General features: G+C 41.2%; 1 protein-coding gene across 2 annotated transcripts; it reads right to left on the reverse strand.

Moving 5' to 3' along the window:
* Positions 1–8,671: 8,671 nt before the first annotated feature.
* Positions 8,672–10,842, reverse strand: LOC115672987 (uncharacterized). Of its 2 annotated transcripts, none has more exons than XM_056308951.1 (5): positions 10,710–10,842; positions 9,985–10,065; positions 9,270–9,331; positions 9,103–9,161; positions 8,672–9,016 (listed from the first exon to the last, which is right to left on the reverse strand). In XM_056308951.1, exons 2-5 carry the CDS (start codon positions 10,059–10,061, stop codon positions 8,999–9,001), a joined length of 216 nt encoding a protein of 71 aa, XP_056164926.1. In that variant the 5' UTR covers positions 10,062–10,065; positions 10,710–10,842; the 3' UTR covers positions 8,672–8,998. The 2 variants fall into 2 exon arrangements, with proteins under 2 accessions (XP_056164926.1, XP_030450859.1); XM_030594999.2 differs by having other exon boundaries at positions 9,985–10,114; positions 10,710–10,831.
* Positions 10,843–12,177: the final 1,335 nt, after the last annotated feature.

The raw sequence follows: 12,177 nt of genomic DNA on the forward strand, positions 1-12,177 counted from the left end.
GAAATGACGATGAACCGGTGCCGTAGGTCTTCTCCCCTGTCACCCCCGAAGTCCCGGCGCTATGAGACCGCCTCAGCTAGCTCACGGAAGCCTTAAGTGAGTTTGAGAGCGTTTGAGAGAGATTGGAGAGAGTTTTATGCAGAGGAGGGACATGCAGCTCTATTTATAGATTTTCCAGCCATGTCCTCTCATAACGGGCCGGGCCGAACTCGGCCCACACAAGCCGGGCCCATATCCGACTAATTAAGAAACCTTATATTCAACCTTATTAGACCAGACCCGTAAGCGGGTAATAACAATCTCAATTAATGTAACCCACATAAGGAAAATGTTACATTCTCCCACTTGGGCTATATTAATCGAAATCGTACCTTATGTGCACCTTCATTTGGTCTATGGATGATTCTTAATAGTCAATCTGATCCCATAAAGTTTGAAACATCGAATCATGACGGTAACTGCATGTAATCACGCAGAGCCTTCCATGGTTACAAGTGTCTTAGACTTTACTGATATGGATTCGATATGGTTGTGTGGCAAACGGATGACACCTCATAAAGAGTGATACCTCATGTGTCATCCCCTTTGTCAGTCCTCGTTCTCTTTCCTTAAGTGTCACAAAAATCTGATGTGTCAGTAGAGAATATATTTATGGTTCCAATGAACCTACATATGTCTTATCCTTATTGTTAACATTACTTTATGTGTAATACGACATATCCTGAAGGCTAATAACTGAATGCCCATAGTCTTTACTCAAGGTTTACACAGTACCTTAAGATTTTCACCTTATATGTGTATTTAACATGACAACAATACATTCAGAAACACCTTATTGAATGCAAATGAGTTGATACACATCCAAAATGTTACAATAAGTAACAAAACACAGATGTAAACTTTATTAGAGCATAAATAAAAGCAACTCCCACTAAACAATAGTATCCCATGATACTCCTAAGCCCATGTTAACGACATGTCGTTCAAAAATACAGGGACGAAGGCCTTTAGTTAGTGGATCTGCTACCATATCATCTGTGGAAATGTGCTCTACTGTAATGTCATCATCCCTGACTTTTTCCTTTATGGTCAAGTACTTGACCTCCATATGTTTAGACCCCTTGATATCCCTGTTGTTGTTAACAAACAACACTGCAGAGTTATTATCACAATACAACTGTATGGGCCGATCCACAAAATAAAAAACGGTCAACTCTCTAATAAGGTTCCGGAGCCAAATTGCCTGAGTAGCGGCCGAAAAGCATGCTACAAACTCCGCTTGCATGGTAGAGGATGTCATTGATTTCTATTTCTCACTTTTTCATGATACTGCACCTCCTGATAACTTGAAGACGTAACCCGTTGTCGACTTTTTTTCATCCTGACAGCCAGCAAAGTCTGAATCCGAATACCCTACCAGCCGTAGGTCTTGAACATGTCTGTAGATCAGCATATAGTCTTTTGTCCTCTTTAAGTACCTCAAAACCTTCTTGGCAGCAATCCAGTGATCGTGTCCTGGATTTAACTGATATCTGCCTAGAAGTCCTGTTGCAAAAGCAACATCTGGTCTAGTGCAAACTTGAGCATACATGATACTTCCAAGTGCACTAGCATAAGGTATATCCTTCATTTGGGTTTTCTCAACATGCGTACGAGGACACCTGTGACGGACTCGGTTTATCACCCTTTACGACGGGAGCAATTCCTGGCTGCTGATCTTGCATCTTGAATCTTTCTAGAATACGATCAACATATGTCCTCTGAGACAAACCTAATACTCGGCGAGAACGATCCCTATGGATCTCAATGCCTAGGACAAAAGACGCCTCATCAAGGTCCTTCATGTCAAAATTCTTCGACAGCATTCGCTTTGTCTTATGTAGTAAAAAAATATCACTATTCGCAAGCAAGATGTCATCTACATAGAGTATGAGAAAAATAAATTTCCTCCCACTGACCTTGCTGTATATACACTGATCCAACTTGTTCTCAACAAAACCTAATGAAGTGACAACACTATGAAACTTCAAATACCATTGTCTAGAAGCTTGCTTGAGGCCATAAATAGACTTCTTCAATCTACACACAAGCTCACCCGAATCATCAGCTGCAAAACCTTCGGGTTGCACCATATAGACTTCCTCATCAAGGTCTCCATTCAGAAAGGCAGTCTTAACATCCATCTAGGGTAACTCCATGTCAAAATGAGCTACTAATGTCATAATCACTCTGAAAGAATCTTTAGAAGAGACTGGAGAAAAAGTTGCCTCATAGTCTACTCCTTCTTTCTGAGTAAAACCTTTGGCTACTAGTCTGGCTTTGAACTTCTCAATCTTTCCTTTGGAGTCTCTTTTAGTCTTATATACCCATTTGCAACTGATGAGCTTGTAACCTTTAAGCAATTCAACAAGCTCCTAAACACCATTATATTTCATAGACTGTATCTCGTCTTTCATTGCATCCACCCACATATCTGATTCAGGACAAGAAATAGCATTTGAATGAGTTATTGGATCAACCACGCAGCCTATATCATAGTCATGCTCTCCCAGATAGACCATATAATCTGGTAGTATAGCCGATCGTCTCTGCCTAATAGATCTCTTTAGTGGAGCTATTACAACCTCATCCTGCACCTGAGGGGCTTGAAGTACTTCATCAGGAGCTGTTTCAATAACAGGATCCTGAACCACAACAGGCTCAGTCTGTGGTGTAGGGGTCTCCATTATCGTCTGTATAGGTAGAGAGAAAGACACACTAGTACCTACCATATCATTATCCTTAATAGTCTGAGAGCAACTACCTCCTTCGGCCACATCAAATTCCAGAAACTTCGCTGTCTGTAATTCCACAATTCTTGTGCCTCCATGGGGATTATAAAACCTATACCCCTTCGAATGATCTGGGTAAGATATAAAGTAACATCGAGTGGTTCTGGATTCCAACTTGCTCAATGTTGAATTGTATAACCTTACTTCTGAATGACACCCCCAAACTTTAAGATGATTTAGGCTAGGTTTACGTCCAGTCCATAATTCAAAAGGAGTCTTTGGAACAGCCTTGGAAGGAACACGATTTAGAATGTAGAGAGCTGTTCTCAAGGCTTCACCCCACAGAAAATCAGGTAAGTTCGTCTTGCTAATCATACTCCTCATCATATGTCCATAAGGGTGCGATTCCGCCTTTCGGCCACACCGTTTTGTTCAGGACTCCCGGGCATAGTAAATTAAGCCACTATTCCAGAATCCTCCAAGTATTTGGCAAATGGCCCTTTCAGTTGTCCAGCATCGCCATGCCTGCCATAATATTCACCACCTCGATCAGATCTGACAACCTTTATGACTTTTCTCAGCTGTTTCTCGACTTCAGTCCGAAAAATCTTGAACTTGTCAAGAGACTCAGACTTCTCTTTAATCAAGAACAGATAACCATATCGAGAATAGTCGTCTGTAAATGTGATGAAATAGAAATTTCTACACAATGTTGCCGTAGAGGGTCCACTGATGTCAGTGTGAATGACCTCCAACAGGTCAGAACTACGAACTACGGTTTTCTTCTTTATCTTGGTCATCTTACCCCTACAACAGTCTACGCAAGTATCTAGGTCACTTTCAAGAGTAGGCAAGATGTTTGTCTTTATTAGCCTTTCCACTCTTTTCTTAGAAATGTGACCAAGTCGTTTATGCCACAATGCATAAGACTGTTCCTTAGGTAGAGGTCTTTTGGAAACAACCCTTTCAGCTGTATAAGCGACGTATATATCATTGGGAGATAAACACAATCTGTACAATTCATTCGATATGTTGCAGCACCCAACCTTATTTGAATCAAAGAACATAAAAATCACATTGTTCTTTATTTCAAAAGAGTAGCCACAAACATCCAAACTTGATACGGAAACTAAGTTCCGTCTGAAGGAAGGTACATAAAAGGTGTTTCTTAACATCATATTAAAACCAGAATACAAAATTAATATGACATCTCCCACGAACTCGACGTCGACTCTCTTGTTGTTTCCTACAGTGAGCTTTAATTCATCCTGATTTGGCTTCCTTCTGTTTGTGAATCCCTGTATGGTATACGCAACATGATTAGTTACACCGCTATCTAGCCACCAAGAACTGGATGGGGCTTCTAATAAGTTGAATTCACAAATAAGTGCCAAAGAATCAATACCTGACTGCTCACGCTTGGACAATCAAGTTTTATATCTATTGCAGTCTTTCTTCATATGACCCTTCCTCCTACAAAAGTAGCAGTGAACATCATTCTTCTTCAAAGGTGTTTTCTCAGGACCCAGATTGTCTAAATGACCGGTGGTTTCAAGAGTTCCTTTCTGAGTACGATTCTTGAACTTACTACTCTTCCTGCTACTGGAACTAGAGGCATAGAAAGCAAGATTCCCTTTATCTTTCTTCAGTTTCTCTTCCTCTGTCACTCCCTAACTATCAAGTCATTGACCGACCACTTTTTATCTTGGGAATTATAGTTGGTCTTTATAATTCCATACTCAACAGGAAGTGTGTTCAGTGCTTGATGCACAATGAAAGCATCAGAAAGGATAATCTCATGAACCTTTAGTTTCGTCTGCAGGTCTACCATCCTAAGGACGTAATCCCTAACCCCACTTGAACCATCATACCTCATATTACTGAGTAACTGCATATATGTCACAGCATCAGCATTAGACGAGTCACGGTTCCTTGCTTGCAAGGTTTCCATCATTTCTTTAGCAGTGCAGTCAGCTGGTAAACTACTCTTCAAATGGTCCTTAATGGATCGCTTCATCAGTAACAAGCAAATCCTATTGCTCTTTGCCCAGGCGGCACTCAGTGCTTTTTCCATATCCGTACTATCAGCAGCGACATCTGCTGGCTTATCCTTAGTGAGAGCAATATGAATATCTGCCAGTTCCATACCAAACAGAAAATCCTCTTTCCATTTCTTAAAGTTTAAACCAATAAGAACCTCAATACTTATGGAGTTGCCGTTTATGGATAAGGTGACTGTTAAAAAACAAGCAATGTCTATAATCAGCATCATGTGAGTACTTTCCTGAGAGTTACACACATCATCATATAATCACCTTTGGGCAGAATACATGATATGCAATTGTATACCCTCTACATTACAACAGCCATGAGAATATATTCCAATCTTTTATGAATTCACCACCTTTGGGTGTATGAACTACTAGGATCAGTCATTCCTCACGCATGCTGTACATGCATCCCTCCATGAATCAATATATAATCACCTCCTTTGGGAGTATGACAACACATTAGAACATGAGACATCCTAACAATACGAGACTGATATTTCTCAAACTCAATCAAGTGTGCCACTTTGGCGGTCACTACCAAATTGAATCATTGAAACTCTCTCATACTAAGGATATAAACTTTATGTCTCATATATACTATATAGATGTAATTCTAGACTGGAAGACATGGGCAATGTCTCTAAAATTACATACCATACTAATTACATTGCTCTATACATTGATATATGTCGAACCTTATACATACTATCAATGAAACATGATATACACGTCCTTATGTCATCATATACATGTAAGCTTTAATCTGTATCTCTTAAACCATAGAGAAATACAGGAAAATACGAAAATATACCCTAAAAATACGCGTATATAGGGTTCCATATGTATTTTCACATCCTTAAAAGTATCAAACATGTAAAATAAATATACCACAGTGTAGAGAATCTTTATACGAGCACGCCGGTACCTTGCACGCTTCAAACGGAGGCCGAACGCGTCCTCACGCGCCTCCTGAAGGCGCGGCGCGTGGGCTTCACGCGCCGGCACTTCAGCCGGCAAAAAAAGCCGGTCCAACCGGTCTGACCACCGACCGGTCTGACCGCTTACCGGTCCGACCGGTTGACCGGTTCGGTCAACGGGTCGGGTCCGGGTCCGGACAATCCCTGGGTCGGGTCAACGGGTCAAACCCTGGGTCGGGTCGGACCCTGGGTCGAGTCAACGGGTTGGACCTAGGTCGAGTCAACGGGTCGGGTCCGGAGTCGAGTTGGGTCAGCCGGATCGACCCGGCTCGCGGAAACCTTAGCGCGTGCAACGCACGCGCTGGGAACATCCGCGCGTGTGTCGCCGGGGCTCTCCGACGCCCCGGCGCGAGCGGCCCCCAGTGGTCGGCGATCACTCATTTTACTCGTCTCGCGACGATCTATCCATCTATGTGATTTATTCTAACATTCAACGGATGAAAAAAATAAAAACACATACGAACAGTACCGGCCCGTTTCTCGACTATGGCGGCTTTGATACCACATGTTGGCCGGCCCGTATGGCTCGGCCGAGCGCCCTAGGATCACCATAGCGAGATATTAACGGTACGGTAAAAAGATGGATAGAATTTGTGCACCTGATTTGGATTCCATCGTCCTGGATGCGGAAATGACGATGAACTGGTGCCGTAGGTCTTCTCCCCTATCACTCCCGAAGTCCCGGCGCTATGAGACCGCCTCAGCTAGCTCACGGAAGCCTTAGGTGAGTTTGAGAGCGCTTGAGAGAGATTGGAGAGAGTTTTATGCAGAGGAGGAACCTGCAGCTCTATTTATAGAGTTTCCAACCAGGCCCTCTCATAACGGGTCGGGCCGAACTCGGCCCACACAAGCCGGGTCCATATCCGACTAATTAAGAAACCTTATATTCAACCTTATTAGACCAGACCCGTAAGCGGGTAATAACAATCTCAATTAATGTAACCTACATCAGAAAAACGTTACAGGGAGAGGTCGGGAGAGTTGGGGAAGGAGAGGGAGAGGGAGAGGGAGAGGGAGGGGGAGATAGAGACGAGGTGGAGATACGAGAGCGAAGTTGATTTTAGGGCTTTTGAGAGAGGTGTTTTCGACAAAATTAAATTAAAAATTAAAAAAGAAGACGGTACACATTCATCGCCATTCAATACCATAGTGAATTACGGAGTCATGAATATCTTCATCTATATAAGATAGAAATGCGCGTTTCAATATGAATTACCCGCCGAATTGGGTTATGTTTCATCTCAATCTACCATTTTCGAACAACAAAAAATCGAAACTCTGAATTCATATTTTTATAGCTGTCAGAAAATTTAGGAAAAATTCCAAATCAGTACCTAAAATGGTGCCAAATTCTCAAAAAAGGATCTAAAGTGGACACAGTCTCAAATAGGGGCCCGAAGTGCCCAATTAGTCTCAAATAAGGGCCCGAAGTGCCCAATTAATCTCAAATAAAAGGCCTGGGTTCGCCGGCCAGTCAAATGCTTACCGGCCGGCGAGCACGTTACTGTTCCGACGACCGAAATAAGGATAGTTTAGTCTTTTTCTTTTTTTTTCCTTTTTCTATTTTTTTATTTTCCTTTTCCTTTTCCTTTTCCTTTTCCTTTTCAGTTTTTTTTTACTCTTTTCCCTCTGCCGACCATAGCCGGGGCTGGCGGAAGCCGCCCTCGCCTGGGCTAGGCGGGCAAGGGCGGCCCAGGGTTTTCCTCACCCGATGCCGATGAGGGCGGCCCTAGGTTTCCACTCAACGGATCATGCTAATGTGTAGCATCATCCTTGTTCGCGAGGCGGCTCCTCTCAGTGCTGTGATTGGCGTCGCCAACTTCGATCCCGTCAAGAGAAGCTAAGAGTAGAGAGAGAGAGAGAGTGAGCAACCCAGGTGAGGGAAACCCAGGGCTGCCCTCGCCGGCGTCAGGCGAGGGCCGCCCTCGCCGGGGGCGGGCAAGGGCGACCCTCGCCAGATCCGGCAAGAGCAAGGGTTGCTCTCGCCGGATTTGGCGAGGTCGCCCTCACCCACCCAGCCCAGGCGAGGGCGGCCCTCGCCCGACGCCGGCAAGGGTGGCCTCCGCCTGAGCTCCGCCGGCCCCGGCTATGGCCGACGGAGGGAAAAGAGTAAAAAAAAAACAGAAAAGGAAAAGAAAAAGAAAAAAACAGAAAAACGAAAAAAGAAAAAGAAAGACTAAATTATTCTTATTCCGGTCGCTGTAACGAGAACGTGCTCTCGCTACGGTTAAGATTTGACCGGCCGGCGAACCCGAGACCTGTTTGAGACTAATTGGCACTTCGCGCCCTTATTTGAGATTAATTGGGCACTTCGGGTCCCGATTTAAGATTGTGTCTATTTTGAACCCTTTTTTGAGAATTTGGCACCACTTTGGGTACTGATTTGGAATTTTCCCATTTTTCATGTTATCATGACATTTCGTGAGTAGCCGCACGACAAAACCAGTTCTATATAGTCAAGAAGTCAAGGGAAGAAGCCAAAAAATTCCAAAAACAGCGAGATTATCTTTGCAAAGCTATAGCAACCCCCAAGTTTCTCAAAACACCACCCGAAGGAGGGCAGCTTTTAGATATCTTGCTATCATAACAATTTTTAGGCTTCTGGGCAGCTATGAATAACATGTTGTGAGCCGTGAATTCTTAAAGGCGTAAACCCCACAATAATTTATAATTATTTATTATTTATTATTTTTTGTAGCCTAGAAGAGATTGCTATTCTTACAGTAAATTAAGAAAAGTCACTTAATCAAAAGCAAGCATTGTTGGTTTTGGTAAGACTTATATTGCAATTTGGGAGAAGCGCCGTATCTCTCTATCTAACTGACTTCTTCACAATGAACTGGCATCAATTAATATAACATTAGACACCACATTTGATCCAACGAGCCATTGTTGAATTTTAACAGGGTACAAACGAGGTCCAAATGCAGTTCCCACAGTCAGGTTCTCTATAATCAGAGCCATGACCTTTTGTGACTGCAGAACCGACTGCCAGATAATCCAGGTTCAAAGAAAAGAAAAACGACTGCAATCTTCAAATACTCGGGCAACAATGTGGCTCTAAATTCGATATCTATAAAACATATAAGTTCCTCTAACTCCACATCAAGCATCTTATTTTTAACTACTCAGAGAGGGAGGAGATGAGGGCATCCATGCAGCGCTCCATGCCAATGAGCTTCTCACTAACACAAACCTTTTAGTGGTTTCTCCGTGACTGCAATAAGAGAATACAACACGAGTGGAAACTGAAAGCATAAAAAATCGCGATAATGCATTTCTTTGTTTCACCAATGACCATACCTCTATTTCCTCAGATAGATCCTTCACCTTGTCTGCAATTTCTCGTCTTTTTTGTGCAGCTATTCATATACGAGAAGCAAACAAGTTACAGTAAGCATTGTCTCTGTTAAATTAAATTAACATTGTCATATCGCAAATACTGCTAAAACAGATAGCCAGAAACATACCCATATTCGACACCTCCTCCAATCTCTTTGATGTCCTCACTGCAAATCTTTGAAAAGCAGGGCTTTGCAAAGACAACCAACGATAGTACAGAAATGAGATAAAGTCATTATTTTAGCCACCACATTGTTAAACCAGAAAATACATCACCAGATCTTATCGAAGCAAGAAGTCAGCGTTGGGGCCCGATAAGCACATTAGAGTACACAAGCAATAAGATTTCCCAACTCGTTCACATAGAATGTGCACACCATGAAAAGAGAATCAATGTTGTGGTCTTGCAGCATAGATCACACTCATGTCAAAATCAAATTGCACTGGAAGGGAAAATGCAGTTTTGCTGCAACACACTAACAACTTTAATGTATTACACATAAATTATATCAAATGACCATGAAAAATTTAACGCTATGAGACGTACCAAGACAACAAGGAGACCATAACAATAAGCAAAGATGGAATAAACCATGGTTACATTGAAGAAAAGTTGAGGTAGTTGCAATCACCAAAATACTACAGCTGTAAGGTGTGCTCTATAAATTAGAATATAATAAGTCTCTGGAACTCAATTTAACAAGGCAACGCAATTTTGTGTCTGACCATCAACAGCAAGCCACAGTTTTGTTCAGGGATTAAATTTATTGAGCAACTGGGTGAACCAACAGACAGAAGTTAAAAATGAAGAGGGGCAAAAGGATGGTACAGAACAGTAAGTACCTATTAGCCAGACCGTTCACAACGATCTCATTAGCAATATAGGAGATAACTCTGTGCATAAAGTTCCCTCCTGCCATTTTCCTGTACTTAATCTCCTTAGTTTTTTCAAAGCAGACGGCAAACACAAATCCTGCGCGACAAATCCAACACTCAGACATCAAACAAACTAGAACCATTTCGAAATTCAAAGCCACGGAGCAGCTCAAAACTCCTGCACTTCTCGAATCAAAGAATCGCGAATCCTTTCGTGCCCAATATCTCCAACATCCCCGTGACCCGCGACTAAAATAACCCTAATTCAATCTTTGCTCTCTCCTCAATCCAACCATCAAAATTTTAATGACCCTTTTTAAAAGAAAAGGATACCGAAAGCGAAAAACCCTAAATAAGAAAACGATGAAGGAAAAGCCGCCATTTTTAATAGCTACGGGACTACGATCAGCAACGTTTCATCTAAAGCCAACCCCTTTAGTTGACCCTTTTAGAAGTACCGCACCTGCGAAGGGAAAGAAAGGAGTTTCAAACGCACCCCCTATTCATCGACTCTTGCGACGAAATCAACGAGCCTGCAGATGAAGCGAGTGCGCAATCGCTCCGCGCAAGCTTTGCCCAACAGCCAAAGCTCGTGAATTTAGCTCAATCAACAAGGACACGTAAAAACCCTAATCCACCATCACAGACACACAGAGAGAGAGAGAGAGAGAGAGAGAGAGAGAGAGAGAGACCTGCTTGAATGGAGAAGGAAGACGGCGGACGTCGAAGCTCGACGCGGGCGATCAGGAGGTTGGGATCGTGGATAAGGAGGCCAAGGTGATGTCGATGAATGCGCTTAAAAAGGTTTGTTTCGTGGAAAAATATATGTTCCGTAGAAATTATTTTCGAGAAAAATTGAAATAGTTTTCAGTTATTTGGTAGTGCATAAAAAATCTTATTTTAGGTTAATATCCTGAAGAACCCTCCGTTAATTTTCATTTAATTGGATTAATACTACAAAAAATCATAAAGTGGTACACTTGTGACAAATGGAGAATAAAACCCTAAATTGATACACCCGCTAATTGTCACATATCGTCCAATTCTGCAATTTGACTGTAAAATTTAACGAAAACTAAATGAGGATAAATTTGTCACAAATGTACTAATTTAAAGTTTTTTGTGGTATTAACTCTATTTTTAAAGATTATTCTCTTAGCTATAATTATATTTTGTTCCTAGCATAAGATATTAAGATGGTATCGAAAACAATATTACTAACATGTGTGGTATGAATTTTAAATTTTCTTATTAACAAGATAAAGTAACCTAAAGAAAGATGTTAAAATAATATAAAATGTAAATAATCAACAAACTTAATTTTTTTGTGCTCATAAAACTTTACATGAGAATGATTTTCCATTCAGTGTGAGAGTGATATGGAAAAGAAGCTTGGGAAAACAATTTAGTCTTTTCAAAGTGAGAAATAACTTTCCTCAATTTTAAGTGCGATTGTTTTCTACGAGTGTGAAGCATTTCCATTAATTATTCATTTTTTGTACAAATTAAACATATGAAAGTTGGAAAATCATTTCAAGGAAACCGTTTTTCTTAAAAACCAAACACACTCTAAACATCGATATTGATAGTTCGATTTTACTTTACAAATTGGATTATCACAAAAAGGACATACTTTTCAAAATGTATTAACAAACGAAGCATAGCTTTCTAGTTCTTTCTTTCCCACTTTTTGGGCCAATGGCATAGCGCTCCGTTGAGAAAAGATATTTTACAATTAATGTATCAATAATGGATCATAACAACTTATAACAATATCATATTTGATTTAAAAAAATGGGTCTGACTTAGTAATTTCTGATCTAAAATGCAGGTAATAAAACTAAGTAACAGTTACAAAGACATATCATGTTTAACTCTGAGAATTTTCACGAAGTTCGCCACATTTTTCATGGACGCACAAATGCACAGCATTTACAGCATTTCTTAGGTTCATTCCCTTTGTATTTTGGCCCAAGAAATTGTTTTCTTTTCATCACCCATTTTGAATGAAATGCTGCAGATACTGCTAATATCACTGAATTAATCGCCAGGGTGTAAAATACAGTTCGGATTTTACAATCAGTATTAATTAAAAGCAGTAAAGCTGACTTCGCGTTTAAGTAAATGCATTAGGAACCTAATTCTGGCCATACAATCGTA

Source organism: Syzygium oleosum, unplaced genomic scaffold, assembly GCF_021117445.2.
Source record: "Syzygium oleosum isolate NSW1041296 unplaced genomic scaffold, Sole_v2.1 Sole_v2.02, whole genome shotgun sequence".
NCBI lineage: Eukaryota > Viridiplantae > Streptophyta > Magnoliopsida > Myrtales > Myrtaceae > Syzygium > Syzygium oleosum.